Source organism: Bombus vancouverensis, chromosome 4 (genome assembly GCF_051014615.1).
Source record: "Bombus vancouverensis nearcticus chromosome 4, iyBomVanc1_principal, whole genome shotgun sequence".
In the NCBI taxonomy this organism is placed as follows: Eukaryota; Metazoa; Arthropoda; class Insecta; order Hymenoptera; family Apidae; genus Bombus; species Bombus vancouverensis.
In genome coordinates, this window is record NC_134914.1 from 17605844 (window position 1) to 17622566 (window position 16723).

At 36.9% G+C, this 16723-nt stretch overlaps 1 protein-coding gene across 2 annotated transcripts in view; it reads left to right on the forward strand.

Annotated features, from left to right (window-relative positions):
- Positions 1-14030, forward strand: part of LOC117166586 (uncharacterized) — a 540713-nt gene extending 526683 nt beyond the window's left edge. The window contains exons 5-7 of one of the 2 annotated variants that reach the window (XM_033350673.2): positions 764-856; positions 10341-10429; positions 11410-14030. In XM_033350673.2, coding sequence (XP_033206564.1) covers positions 764-856; positions 10341-10426 — 179 coding nt within the window. In that variant the 3' untranslated portion in view covers positions 10427-10429; positions 11410-14030. The remainder of the gene's footprint in view (positions 1-763; positions 857-10340; positions 10430-11409) is intronic. The other variant, XM_033350674.2, reaches the window with a different exon arrangement.
- The last annotated feature ends 2693 nt before the right edge of the window (positions 14031-16723 follow it).

Genomic DNA, 16723 nt, shown 5'->3' on the forward strand with positions numbered 1-16723 from the left:
GCTATGAATATGTACAATTAGACGAATAATCTTCGAGTGCATGCGCATATTAAACATCTTCATAAGTTTCACCAGATTCATTTAGTCTTTCGGTCGATCTTTTGTTTCATTCGTTACTAACGATTCGACGTTTTCGATGATCTTTGTTTTATACTGTCACTGTCACTGTCAAACCGTCCAACGATACAAATAATTAAATCACTTAAATTAAATATAATTATAATTTATAACTTAAATTAAAATATAATTATGATTACATATACGTATTATATATACGTAGTACATTTCTTATAATAAATAGAAAATTGCTATAATAAATTACACCGCTTCCGTAGAATAACATGTACACATTAGGAAAATATGTATCTTGTACCCAATAGAAACCCCATATCTGTTCCTTTTCTTAACTTTCATTTTCTATATTCTTTCATTCTTTAATCTCCGCTTCTTCTCTAAGTTTTCTAACAAGAATAAACTATGATATACGTATAAGGTGTGAGCGTTTCGAAAGAAATTCATGTTTAAACTTGTTATAGCTTGTCAGTGTGTTTTTCTTTTCCTAACGAAACTTTTTGAATATAACAAATTAAGGCTATGAAACGATATTACTTGTACCGTTACTACCAAGCTAAACTATAATATTAGAACGAACTAACTAGTCGCGATTGACCAGATCCGTTCCTCTAACATTCTAACTACCCAGTTCGTAGAAATATATATGCTTACTACTTGATGGACGCGATATGTGGTGTTTATTGTGCAGGAACGCCTACTACTACTTCAACCGCTACAACGAAGCTGCAGCACAAAATGGAGATGAACGCGCTAAACGACTCAGAGGCTGGCAATGGTGGTGGTAAGGCTTGTAAATTTCTCCTCGTCCATTCACGACATCACCACCATAAGCCACCATCGTTCATGAGAATTGGAAACTTTGACAAGATTGATCTCGTTGTCTTTCTTGCGTACGGGATTCCGATCCCCGCGACCCGATCCCATGCCCAAATTTCCTCGTGAACGCTTGAAAATAGCTTTAGATGCTCGGGGCCATGATTTCGCAAGCGAAGATTCCGCAGGAACCCGCCGACAAGAAGCACGCGGTTTTTCTGCCTTGAACGGTTCGTAGCCGAACGTTTCGGTTGCGGAAAAACAGTCACGTGTGTCCAACGAAATCTGTTTCTTTTCTCGGATGAAATCCTGCAATCGAAACTGTGAAACGTACAGATATCGTGGAAACGTGGATTTTTCATAGATTCTGGCAATAGACTGTCAGATTTCAGTTGAGAAAATTAAGAAATATTAAGATTATCCCCTCTTAGGGTTCGATTTACTGTAATATTCTCTTTTCTCTTTTCTTTTTTTTTTTTTTTTTTTATTTACTCGGAAACAAAGAAAAAGTTAAAATTGATTTAAAGATTATTTCTTAGTTTGTAGTTCGCTTTGAATCGAACAGAAGCGAGATTTTCAAGTATCTTTTTAATTTTCTTTATACGAACAAGTACATTGGATAATCGATGTTATACACGTGAATATCCTTTCAATTCAAAAAACCGTTCGCTTCGGTGCATACCTTTGAACAGCTTGTTTTTGGCATCGTGTTTTCTGCACTCTATCGCACTTTGACATTTATTCCGAGGCACCAAATGCTGTTCGATGCTCTGATCATGTTAGAATTGTTAACCATAGGCATACAAATACTTCCTAAGTTCGTTTCACTGCTTGCATCCGATGTCCAATTTTTATCTCTGTTCTACGTTTACGATCAGTGTTACACACGCATCGTGAAACGCGTTCAACGATCAACGGATAAAACAAAGTTAATTTTGATCTCGGCGCAGTAGAGTAATAGTTTACATATCGAACAATATTACACCATCGTTTCGTTTATGTTATTTATTTTATTTTTCTCTTTGATTTCATATAACAGAATCTCTCAGTTAAAGATTTTTGGTTACCGTATTTTTAGCAAAATTGTTTTTTGTTTTTTCTCTTTTTATTTTTCTCCGAAATAATTTCATACAAGATACAGCTCAATCTGCTCAAAGTTCTCGAACGATGTAACCCAAATTTCAAACATCTCGAACACGGTTAACAACTGTGCAACGTGTCCTTCTGCTAACACGCCTCTTCCTCATCGACAAGTAAAATATTTATACGTTAATTATGCCAACCGGGCTAACAAAATAACAAGTATTTGCACGTGGTATGCAAGAGGAAATACAAACAATTTCTAGACATAGTAAATAAATAAACAGCAGGAGTCCGCAACGTGCTTTATAATGGCAACTATGTTTCTTCGTAAATATTCTATCGAGATTAATGTTTGTATAAATGCACTAGTAAACGAAGCTTGTGAACAGGCCAGTGTCTTTCTGTGAAATAGAATATAAATATTTAGCCACGCGAAAGATTAATTCTCAAAGAGCGGTGGATAATAATTTTCGATACAGGCGCCGACATTTCGGTTGCTTTATGATTTATTACTTTCGCTTCTGATTCATCGCCTCTTCTTTCGCTTTCTCTCCATTTTCCTTTTTCATTAATCTTCTTTTTATATTCTTTTTTATGTCGTTTAAAAATACACAACAAACAGTTGGAGTAACGAAAAAAAAAGAGAAAAGAAAGTGCTTCGAAACGAAAGCGCTTCGAAACGAAAGTGCTTTTAAAAATGAATGTTGTAGTTTCGCGGGTCGATAATCGCGATAAGCGAATCATCTGGAATTTCCTCGACCAATCGATTTTTCGTGATACAGTATCGGCTATATCGCGTTTCTCATTTCCTCGACAGAAGACTTATTTCCTCGCACGCCGTTCCTGGCAAAAGGAAGCTGGCGAATTTTTGTGTAATCACCGAGTTCTTTTGCCGTTTCTTATCACGCGAAACGACCGTTGCAAGCACAGTTTGCAACGTTACTCCTTTAAACGACCCAAGAGACAGAGGAAAACGCACCTAGAACGTACGATAAATGTTATTTAATTTGTGTAAAAAGTGGGGCTCGAGATTCTTATTCAGAAGCCAGCGGGATAGAAGATTTTATAAATGAAAATGAATTTGTTAGGAGAACGAGAAAGAGAGATATTTTAATTCGATGGGACGGGCAGAGGAAATCACGCGGGAATCACCTGGTAAAAGGTATTTACTTTCGTTAAGAATTCTGTTTAACGTATCCGTTTGAAATTCAACTGAATCTCAAATATTCAAATTCGTCGAGAAAAAAGGAAAAAGTACTGGCGAAATTAACAAAGTTTTACGCCGCGGGATGGCAAAGACAAAAAATGTGTGACAAATATTCTACGCAATTTAATAAAAAATTCAGAGACACTGAATCTCGCTGATAAACTAAATTAAATTCAAGCTGTCTCCGTCAAAGCGAAACTGCGTCAAATGAAAGATTTAAAGAGAGTATTTGAAGTATGAAAAAATATGCTCTACCTATATTGTCTCTAAATCATCGAACAAAGCTGAAGAGAATAATTATGAAATATCAAAGAATACACCGCAGCTACATTGTTTCTGAATTTCTCGCAATACACGCGTTTAAAACCTGACTAAACTGAAACTCAAACTGAAATTCAACCAAACCGACGAGGTTTCTTCATCGTAAAAAACAATTTAACCGGCCAAGAAAATACCTTAACTCGTCTCATCCTTAACGCTTTAACTTTTATTTATTTCGCTCGTATAAAATAAAGACTGCAGAGTGTAAAAGGAGAATTTTTATTCCACTAAGGATAAAAATCCAAACTTGTAAACGCTAAATGACGTGGCGTTTAATTTCGATCGCCTGCGAATTAATAAAACTTTGAGTTTCCCTGCGACGACGACCAAGAAAAAGAATAAATAACGTACGAAGACCAGCTACGTATATACAGTAGATTAATCTCTTCGTTGATAATCGAGCATCAGCGAAGGATACGGTTAATAAACTAACAGCGGCGTAAGTTCTGGTTGAAGGGGATGAAGGGAAGTGGCATTTCCTCTTGAAGCTCATCAGCTGGCATTACTGCGCTACGCTAATAAATAGCCGAAGTTGAGGTTGCGTTAATACCTTCTCCTCTTACACAGTGGCGCACGAATTTCCTCGGTGATAACGCTATCAAGCAGTTTGCCGATCCATATCGCCGGCAACGCGTTAAAGTTTCTAGCCGAGCATCAAAGGGGAACGGCGTGTGTAACTTTCTTTTGCCGCGTAATACGGTGGCAGATCTGACGAAAAAAAAAGAAAAAGGATTTTAGAAGGACGAAGCAATTCGAACGCCACCGCGCTTCGGGAAACGTATCGGCGTTTTCTCGAATACGGGAAAACGCGGACAGATTAGTTTACGATATCTCGTTGAATTTGGAAATATATTTTTAGTTTAGTTTTTAGTTTTAATGTCATTTGACCTAAATACTTACAACTTTTCACGTTTAACCCTTCGCACTGGGAATTTTATTTCAATTTCTTTCAATTTTTATTTGAAATTTACTTGAACTAAAACATAAGACAATTTAAATAAATAAAGGAAGAAAGAAATTCACTTAAACACCAGTTTTATTCACACTATTGTTGTATTTTGTAATTTTTCAGTGTACGATACATCTTGAAACAATTTCCAGCGTGCAATCTTGGTTTCCTTTCGCACGTTTTGCAGACAAAGGTGGATATGAAAGAATGTCGAGCGAAACTCGACAAAAGAGCTTCTGAGATAAAAACTAATGTCGAGTCATACTCGACATATCAGTGCAAAGGGTTAAAGCTTAGTTAAAAGTCGAGTCACAATTTTTCTTCGTCCTAAAGTCCACTCGAACGTACTTGAAAATTTGCGATATCGAAATTGTTAACCTATTAACATCGTTTCTACGATAATTCTAGTTTGGTAGATTAATTTGATTTGATTTTATCGTCGATATAATAATTATCGAACTACTACTAAGGAAAGAGAGCGATATTAAATATTACGATATTTCATCGATAAATTACCTCGAAATGAATATATTATGATATAAGCAGCATATGTAGTACATAAAGAATTTTTGAATTCCGAAACCGACCAGTTTTATAAATTTGGAAGCGAGCCAATTAGTTAATATTATTCGAGAACAACGTATCTTTATTTCAACCAAATAGAAATTGCGCGTGATCGATTGATTTCGTTTTGACCATGTTGAAATGATTAAAATCTCGTTTATGCATATACACCGCTGTGATATGTATTATTTATAGAGTATACTATAAGAAAGGAAAGGAAAAAGAACAAAGAAAACTGAGATACAAATTTGTTGAAATTAGCTAAGAATTGGCAAAGTACGTCTTTCGATTAATTGGTAGCGCGAATCATCGGAAATCATGCTCATAAACACGTTCAACGTGTTTCAACTTGAACGAGATTGGATTATGTTAATATGCAGCGTGGATCTAGTTAAATTTCATAGATGCCAGACGTTTCGTTTAAAAGCTTATATCCAGTTTAGGAAGTTTCTTCCATTTGATCATTTTAGAACAGAGCAAAATGAGCAATAGACAAAGAACTTGGAAACTTAATTTCTACTTGTTATTAAGTTAACACAGACGGTCAATGCTTCTAACAATGCACACTAATTAGCCATGGAAGTTAGACCTCGTTTGCATCAGATAGCAACGCCAGTGGATCATTATCATATGGATACGCTATAACTGCACGAAATCAGTAGCATTCAATTTCAACTCGCTGCTGTCTCCCTGATTATGGACGACAGAAACTAAAATTGCCAAGTGTTTCCATATATACGGATATATTCTGTAATTAAATCGCATTAATTCCAAATACAAAATATTTAGTACGAAACTTATATATTAACGCTAGAACTACCGATAGTTAACACGAAGTTATTTCGACCAAAAAACAGTCAAAATGACTGATCTTTAAAAAATACGTAATAATGGAATATTTTTATATTTATTGATTTATTACTTTCTTATAGAAACAATTCCATGTTATGTAGTACATTTTTAGTATTATTAATCCATCTGGGACCATGATCAACCTAAACGAGGGTTCTTTTTTTTTTTTATTTAGTTGTTTACATTCACAATTTGTCCGATTTGGACATTTGGTAGAATTTTTTAGCTGTTTGATTATCATGTGGGTGGCTACCCCCAGCGGGGTACCATCTTCGTGTTTGTTAGGTTATATCCTTTATGAGATCTGTTGGGTGTTTCCTTTTTATTCTTCTTTCTATGCTTGATGTGTTGATCGTTTCCGCTGTCAGCCGGTTTGGGTGCGTCTAAACGACAGTTGACACATTTATAAAATTGTAGAACCAGTCATTTTGACTGCTGTGGTATTTCTAGTGTTAAATACTAACGTTTCGCTTAACGCCTTCCCATGCCATTTAGTTCGACGAAACTCGGACCCAAGCGGTAGACATCGACGCGCGCTAAACAGACCAGACTGATGCTCGTAAACAAGAACTAACATTCAGTCACGATCGTAACGGGCAAAAAACAGTCCGCGAGCTCGACTTGTTATGTTTTCTTTTGGCCGAAGTATCTGGTCGCGAGTCAGACTCGCTAAAGTACGGGAAGGGGTTAAAACGCATGATTTTCGAGGCTACTTGTTCGAGCAAACATAATTCCATAGTTTAATACTAATCGTTATTCCAACTGAGCTGATATTAACACTTTGACTGCCACGTTGGTCATATGCGACCGGCCACGGTTTCTCCTGTGACGTCACGGTGGTCATTGGTGACCAGAGCGCTTCAACTTCTTACAGTCGTAAAAATTGTATGAAAATTGACAGTTAGGGCATTTTGAATATAACCGATAAATAGAAGATACTTTGAAACAAAAAGTGCCCCATTGAAAGATTAAACATTTTTATTAGAACATCAATAAAAAAAATGAGAACAAATCTCGCATCTAACGGTGCACTGTGTTTGCATCCATATCTTCGAGGAGTAATCTACGAATATTATCATAAACACACCTTAGAAAATAATCGTAAATGCCGCTTTATAATCGTATATTTGAAGTTAGAAGTATGAACGTATCGTACTATTATATATAGAATAAGCAAATACCGTTTACTAATATCTCCTACACGTTTCAACGATATATTCTGCACGTTGTGCTTACGACGAAACGACGAATGAGAATGGTTTGTTGAAATAAACGAAGCCTCGTTATAATATGTCGCTATCGACTGTTATCAAGGCGCCACAGTGGTCACTCGTGACCACCAATAAGATAAACGATCCATTGGGGAAGAACGTTGTCTTACATCGTCAATTTATTATTATTTTGCCATTATATACTTTGAATAATAAAAATACTCCCGTGGCGCCCTCAGCGAAACATGTGATTTCAACATGGCAGTCAAAGCGTTAAACGGATCAGCTATAGATATATATCGCATCCTTGTTTCAAGAGTGACACAACTTGGAAGAACCAATATGTTAAAAATATTCAAGCAACAGTCTCCGAACATAGTATGGTACATTATTTCATGAATGTCAGCAAAGGGAATAATGTTCCTGGAGCAAGATCAAAATCGTTTTCGTCATTTGTAAACTTTTAAAAAATCCCCAAGCACTTTCTTATAATTGCAACGTAAGAAACACGTGTTCCGGAGTACGTTAATTTTATCACAAGAATATCATACACAAGTACCTACCTTTTCTGTATTCGATTCCAAGTTGCATTTTTAATCATATGGGCCATCTCTTCTTGTCTTCTTCGACTTTGAAAATCTCAAAGATTCAAATTTCCATCGTAAATCAGAGAAATATCGCGATCAAATACTTCAGAAATTCCATCGAATTTTTATAGCAGCGCGATTCTGCGACGCTAACGCAAGATATATCCAGAGTAATCGACTTTTCCAGAAGCCAGAAACACATTGCGCAAGAAAAACAACTTCCACCGCGGATGATTAAATTGTTGGAGGCAACGTATACGCATGATACGCGACGCGTAACGTTCTTTTCCCCGCGGAAGATTTCTCCTCATCGAGTTCACCGAACTTGCCGAAACGCACACCGTTATGGAAGAAACTTCCAACCGAAGCGACGATTAAATCGTCCGACCGTACGTTTTCGAAACGCCCACGAAGCACTGCTCTACGTCGACGATTAAATCTTTCGCCAGGCCATTTCCGAAGCGTCCTGTACGATTGTTACGTCCGCTCTTGGCTTCTGTCTTACCCCTCTCTCCGTGTTCCACCTCCCCGTTGGCCAACGATTAAATCGGCCAACCATGGAAAAAAGTTTCGAGCAATGGAAACATTTCCCAAGGTAACGAAGGAAACAATAGGTAAAACAAGGAAGCTCGCAAATAAGAGAGTAATTAGCCGTGGCGGTAGTCGGCGAGTTAATTCTTATTGCTAATGGAAACCCCTTCTGCTGACAGGGGGTGAGAGAAGAAGAAGAAGAGATAAAGCGAAACGGCCCGGTTCGCGGAACACATTCCCCTAATTTAAGGACATGCAGTTTACATTAGCGGTCCCTGACTTAGCGTAACGCCGGTGTCACGAACAAAGTATAGCGGCGTTATACCGCTGTCGTATCTCATAAACTTTTCGCCTGATCGTAATCAAAGCTTAACGGGCCACCGTAAAAGAAAATGGTATCCGCGACTATAATTTCCAGTCGTGAAAGATACTTTGCAGCGCGCTGGCTCATCGGCATGTTTATCGACGTGTAACGCACCGGTTAACCGGTCCGCCGGTCGATTACGTTTGAAATAATAATGCACGCAAAAAGCACGCTATCGATCGCGGTGATAACGGCCGGACAAGGAAAAGAAATTGAGACGTGAATTTCCTCTGATAACGTTGGAAAAGAATTTTTTTCTTTTTTTTTGGAAAAGGATATAAGCGTATATATGAAGTTGATTAAATTGCGAAAAGTATCAACGATGTAGCAGCTGATTTATGAATTTTAAGCTCGTGTTTTATTTGGCAAGGAAGCAGGATATGTTCGAGAAGAATTCTTTGTCGCAAGAGGATGCAAAGGAAAATAAATTGAATTTTGTAAACGAAGTTAAACGCATATTAAACGATTATTTATGATGTACCGGCTGATTTCGATCGCTTTATATTTGCATTTTATTAAAAAGGCAACTGATCGTGACAGAGATATGAATTTTGTTTTTTTACCAAGTTCGAGGAGATTTCCTTTGTTACGACCGTTCGTGGAGAGACGCGATAGCGAGGAAAACGCTACGATTCTGATGATCAACGCCGCGAATCAGCCGTTCCCCTGTTTCGATTAGGATAACAAAGATAGTTCAAATGATTGTGACACTGAATTAACATGGTTGATATAAACTTGTGTATTTAACAATATTTAAAATTATAATGAACACGTCACAAATGATTTAACGATGATACCATTAGTTCGTTACTGTAATTCGACTCGACTTTATGATATTTTTCGATGTATCCGTTTGACTAAGCGACCTCGATTTTATTACTCTCAACCTCTCGATGCGTTCGGTTTGAATCCTCAAATAATACTGACTGCCCTTCGACTTTCTCCTTTGTCTTCTCTGGGAGACGACCCCCACCACGCTCGTGTCACGTAAAATTGATACTTGGGTTGTAAGAGAAAAGAAAGCCGAGTCGTAACCCAATTATTAATTTTCTTTTATCGAACTTTATTATAATTTTGACACTTACAATAACAGAATAACCGTAAAAGGCTGTTGTACAAGAACAGCAACTAGAACAAGAACTGCCCGAGCTGGGTGAAGTCTCGGTTTATATACGTTCGGGTTTGAGGATGTTAAGGGGCTCTGTGTAGGTTATGACGATAAGGTGGTGATGTGTCCAAAGGAGTCCGAAAGTCGGAGGTCGATGTCATCTCTGATGTAGGTTGAGAAGTGACTGATGTCACACTCGAGTCTCGCAACTGTTTGCGCCTATGATCAAGTATGCTACCTTCTTTGTGTAAAATAGCGAACTGAAGGCGAATCGATGTTTCTAGAACTCGCTGCTTGACGACAGCTACGCGCTTATCGCTACGTTGGGTATATTTCGCTGGTCATGTAAGACGATCTGGCTACGACACTGTAGTACCAAAGAAGACGGTTAGGAACACGGCCTATAGTAAGCCCCGGGACGTAACATCCTTATTGGAATGGAGTATAGTAAAAACGCATAGATACGCGCGATCTGCCAGCCAATTCGAATGACTTTACATTTATGTTTTATTAGATTTTCGAGCATTATAACGCAACTGCACTAGCATCGACTACAACCAGCAAGGATATGTAGTAAATAGAGGAACGCATTGAAAATACGTTTCGAGCAAATGTTAACGTTAAGATATAAAAGTACGTTTCCTTCTTTTGACGCCAACTGTTCTTTGATTGCAGGAAATTTCGCCTGTGGATTGTCAATTAACGTCCTACTAGTCATAGCGCATCAAGCACTGGTCAACATGTTCAACATGTTCGACTAATAGGTAAGTAAATGAATATATAATATTTTCTGCGTTAAATCATTTCAAATTCAATTTGCTTATCTCTCGTGGAATTTGATACGTTTTACGTTAAATTGGCCTACATCCTCTGAATAAAACATCAAAGAGTTGTAACTTTTTCAGAGCAGGATACGCGTAGTTCAAGTAGCTAATTTCCATAAAATCTTTTACAGTTTTCAAGCAACGATCCAACAACTTCGTCGTTGCAATTTCACATGCATTAAACGTTATATAAATTATGCAATTCTTTAAAAACTCTTTAAAAAATTATTTTAAAAAATCTCTCCCTTGGAAGTAAGTAATTAGGAAAAGCTAATCTGCATACTTCTAACGTAACAAATCTCTCTTCTACTTTCACTTTCGTTCCTACATACGTATCACATACACCAATTCATTTGAGTAGCAAATAATTTTCGCTAAAGTCCATCTCGTGCAAACTATCGCTTTATCGACGAGATATTAGGTTGTTCGAAAAGTTTCTGTCGTTTTATAAGGAAATAATAGACGCACAATGTTTCTTGTTTTATATTAGTTTATTGAATTATGCACGAACATAATAATAGAAATAGAAGGAAATGGATCATACCTAGTTCAATAAAATAATATAAAACAGAAATTGTCGTTCGTCTATTATCACTTTATGAAACGAAAGAAACTTTTCGGACAACCTAATATTTCCCTCCGGAAGCGTCCAAAAATATCATTCGAGAAACAATTTCCGACGTAACGAAATAATCCTCGCCAGTTTTTTACATCCATGCGAAAACATTGAAAATTTCTTTCTCGCGTGGTTTCGCGGAATTCAGAACACGAAACTGTATTCCCTGAAACATCGAAAGAAACGATGTCTCAAAGAAGAGAGTAAAGAAGGAAATATCGACTTTTTCAAACGTTTGCAATAGAACTATATAAATATATGAAAAGTATGTGTAGAAAATTCATAATGAAATATTTGATTGCAGGTGGTCGCTTAAAACGCAGTGCAAAGCGACTGACGGACTGACGTGTGGAAGCTGCGTCGTTACGCCCTATCGTCTTGTACCATGATTCATTGCCTAAGATACTTATCGACAAACACGGTGTGCCCACGTTAAATGTTGTTTGACAAAATGCGACAGAATCGATCGTCGGACGTCGAACGCCGGTCAACGTACGCGTTCGTCGTCAGCACGAGAAAGTCCTGTTTCTAACTCCGTACACATACATACATACATACATACGTATACATGTAAACACACACGTTTAACAGACAAATACGGTTAACACACATGATAACACACAAAGATACATTATACGCGCTGTTTAGAGTGTTATTTGTACTCGTAATGAAATTCTAGTTTATCGTGGCTAGCGTGCACACGATTTAAAACCAAAGACATAGGTAAAAACCTGTTGATAGAAAGGAAAGAGGGAGAAAAGGAGAAGGAGAACGTTCTTCGTAGTATGGCGTTGTAAATAATGTTCAAGATTTGATGATCGTATTACAGTTCGAGTCATATTGTAGACTGTGTTTGTTACTCTTCGTGTTACGTCAGATTCATAATATATTGTTTAAACGACTAAGATGTATGGAACTTTGCATACGATATACAGCAGATAAGATATTATATATATACATATATAAATACGAATACGAAGATACGATTAAACAGAAGAAAAGAAAGCCGAGTGGATATATATATTGATTATACGTAACTTGAATGTGTAATTATTTTAATATGTGTAAATAGCTGCGACAATATGCGGTATCAAAATGCAAGCGAAGAGGCGATTACGACGAGTATTTAGAGCCGAAGGATAACGACGATGTTGCACGGGAAAAGAAAAATGAATTGTACAGTTTCCACGACGATATTGCGATTAACTTTATCACGTGTGTTATTCCTGATCGCGAAATGAAAACGTGACAATTATATTGTAACAATGTGAGAAATAAAAATATATGCTAACGAGAGAAAAACAAAATTAGGAGAATTTCGATGTACATGAGTCGATAACGCTGGTAAAGTCGATGACTAATTTATCGATTTACCGAAGTAGTTGGCAAGCTCGCGCAGGTATTTTTATCGTTGTATTATTTTTATTTTAGTTGAACGAGGGAAAAAAGAATTAGCGCATAATTTTCTTTAGTTTAGTTTCTATCTTCGCTGTTCTGTGAACTATCATACCAAAGATAAACGTGAAAATACCCGATCGAACGGTGTCCAAACTGTACGCACCAAAGTTTCTCGTTGATTAAATTAGGCCTAATATATTGAGTTGGCAAGTAAGTGATTGCGGGTTTTGACATTAGGTAGTATTGACAAAGCCCGCAATCACTTAGTTGCCAAGCCAATATAACGTATCTTTCGCTACGTCATGTAACAGACGCCAGCTAAAACTTTCCAGGAAGATTATACATTAACCTACAAAATGCCCAAGTTTTCCTTTTCCGATAAAAACATATATTCTTTCGTACGTTCAACGACCGAACACGAACGAAGTATAAAAGAGAGATTTTGTTATCGTTGTGATCGTTAATTAAATTCGACTGTTCGAATTATCGGTAATGGAGGCTGGATGCGCACGTAGCGAATGTAACGTTCAACGGAGAGCAAAGAAAGAATGAAAGAACGGATTATAGTAGACGTTATAGTTGTAAATAAATTGCCCTCTGTAGCACTTCTAGTCCTTTAGAACACGGAAAGCCTATCGGACGAAAGGGAGGAAGAAAAGAGGAAATTCTGTATTATAATTTCGTGTACGAACATCCGACAATTCTAATTATGCAGATGCTTGGAGAAAAAAAAAAAAATAAAAAAGAAAAAATTTTCATTGTTTGTAAAGCGAAATACGTTTCTGTACCAAAGAAATCGCTGGACGGTGTATCTTGTGTCGTTGAATATTCCACAAAATGTCCGTATCTTCCAAAGAGATGGCGGATATGACGAAGAAAATTAACGTTCGTCTTTTCCTCTACGTCGAGAAACGAAGGAAAAACGAACGAACGATACACTTGCCGCAAGGAATATAAAGGCAAACCGAATTTATTTTCCGGGGGACGGTATCGGAAATATATGTATGTGTAACGCGTGCCTCAAATTAAAAATAGGGTAGCTGATAACTTCTCTGATGAGTTTCAAATTTTTAGCAGTCTTTGAGAAAAACAATATTTTCATAAATGTTCCAATTTATATATACACATATATATATATATTATTAAGTAATTGTAGCCTCGTTTGAAAAGTTTGCTATTCTAATTAAATATCGTAAATATTTAATACCAATAATAATAATAATAACAACAACAATAACAACAACAACAATACGTTGTCATTTTCTTTGTTAACATCGATACTCCTCGATAATTGAAATTATTAAGCGACTAATTTGCCCTCGAGGATCGAGCAATGAATGGTTTTTATTTTTACTAACTTTTAATTTTTCAATCTTACCTAACGCGGTAATTATATTGTAAAAGAATTCACGCAATTCTTCGAGCTCGTCGCTTTTTCCGAATATTTTCAGTAACGTTTGTAGCGTTTGAAACATTGGATAAACTGTAACGATTTTAATAAATGAGTTCTGTTTCATTTTAACGATACACGTTCTGCTTATTCGTTTCGTTCCATCTCTGCTGCCTTTACCGGCAGGCTCGTCATTTTTATTTCGCAAATTCCAACTTTGCCTGTCTGCGCGCGATAAAAGATAAACTCGTCACACTTTTACAATCGGATATCGTTAGCGTTTGTACTTGAGAATTTATTGGTTACCCTGGTTACGAACTTTCGCAAATTCCGCTCTAAAAACTCGAGTCTTTCGAGCGAACGGCTTTCGACGATAGAAACGATTGGAAAAATCGTAAATGTGTAAATAAACGATTTAAACGAGCCGACAGTTCCATCGAAATACGAAAATTTATTCGGTTATCAGGTGAAACGCTCACACGCAAAGGGTTGACCTTTCCGTGGCTCTTCTTGCGTATGGAAAAAATTGAAAGAAAATCGTGCGCAATTACGTTTGTTCGATTTAATCGACAGAAAATAACGGATATTAATCAAACAAATTGACATCGAATCTGAACAGATCAAATTATAAAATATCAGCAACCTTTTGCGTCTGTGTAGTTCGAATGATCGGCATCGATACCATGTAATTTTATACGAAGCCCCCCCCCCCTCCACCCTCCTCTTCTTAATTATGTCTTAATTACTTCTGTAAATAACGCAATTAACATGTATATTGAATTAACTTACGTGTATAGAGGTTGTAAGGAAATTTTAGATACAAATTTTTTAGAGTAATAGAACTTATTGAAAAATAATGAAAAATATTTTAATAACGACGACGATTTAACCAGCTAATAATCAACACGATGATTATTCCTTCGGTAAATTTCCAAATTCACTCGGTTACGAACGCTTCTATTTATCTATTTCTTCGATATTATGGAAACTTGATATCCGTTCGGAGATAGACGACGCGAACGTGCGAAATATGAGCGATTATCGAACGTAACGTGAGACGAAGAAATTGATATTTACGTTTCTCCGGGAATCGTTCGACGTTGTTGTAGCAAGTAACCGGAGAAAACACGCGCATCTCTCATTTCTTTCAATACGTTCTATCGACGCACAAAACTTGTAACCATAATTCCTTTGCCTCCTGTATACAGTATAAGATATTTCAAAATCGAGCAGACCGATCGTAAAAGCGAATTCTTTTTACGTCGAAACGTGCGCGAAGAAATTCTCACTTGGCCGAGGGTCCCGTGGTACCAAGCTAGAACAGTATCGTGTACGAACCTGAAACGATCAGAAAACCGTTTAAATCGACGATTCTTTTCCCTTCGATGGTAGAAACGCGCGCCATGTATCGAAACGAGGAGGAGAATATGCTTTTATAATTGCTCTGTGTAATTTTGAAAAATACACGAACGCGTGTACGAGTACATCGAACTCAAACAATTCACGAACACGGAACCAACAAGGTTGTTGGGAAAATTTATTTAAACCTTGAAAAAGTGAATGGCGAAACGATAAATGAAAATATCCAAGTAACAAGGGAAAGATAAACGTGGTCGACGAATATCTGAATAAAATCGGCCATATCGTTGAATAATTAAATGTTGATAAATAAATTGTAAATTGTCTCGTTATTCGCGAGATTTACGCACAGATCACTAGAGGACAGCACACGCAAAGTCATATCGTTGAATCGTGTGGACGAGCTGCTGGACGTCGGTTCGTACGGACCGAGTGTTTCCTTGAAGTCGAAAAATCGTATTTTCATTTTCTATATTAAATCGTGTATCGTTTGAGCCAGACGTACGTTCGAACACTGGATCAGAATTAGCAGGCGCGTTCACACAGACACGCGACCAATTGTATCAACGTCGTATGTTACTGTAATCCATATTGTATATATCTGTGTATAAATGCGAATTAAAACGGCTATAGAGATAGATTATTTCGTACTAAATACAGGCGTTTAAATCGGTGTTTCACGTATGGAATTGCATTTACGGAATGTACTCGCCTAAGCCTGCGGATACCCCGACGAACATTTCGATAGCAAAGGATTACTTATTGACTTGTTATTCCTGTTCCAGCTGAGGCTTCGTTACGTTTCGCTGCTAATTTCAAATTGTATATCGTAAACGGCACACGTCCATGCTATTACTTTTCAACGCTTTATTCGTATCGTCGTTGTCGAGCGATCAAATTTTTATCGGCGAAGAAAAATGAAGAAGCACAAGGTTTGACGATTTTCTATCACGTAATACGCGTTGATTCGTGTAGATTTCTTTCCTTTATCGTACCTTTCATCCGACCAAGAAATCACGAATATTTCGAAATCGATGACTATACTCTCGTTTTACCTTGTACGAACGTAAAACACTTACCGATTCGAGAAACGTTCATGGCCTTTTCATTGCGTGAAAAACCATGAGAAATTTCAAAAATCTATTCGAACGATCGTACGCAGTGCGACGGAGAAGAAAAACCATTGTCCTCTTTCTTTTTCTCGAGAGTTCGTCGCTTGCGAAAGAGAATCCTACGGATTAATAACACGAACATAAAAATTATACTTTGAACGGAGAAATTTATCGTGAGATAATTCTTCGTTTTTTGATTTACGAAGGAAATGTTTTCCTAATGTCTATTTGTATATGTATACGTATGTATATTTATTTATACTTTGATATTATTAATGTCGGTAAAACGACGTAAAAAGTTTATTTCGATAACGAACAAGTTAAATGCTAAAACGTTGTATCTCGATAGAACTAATATG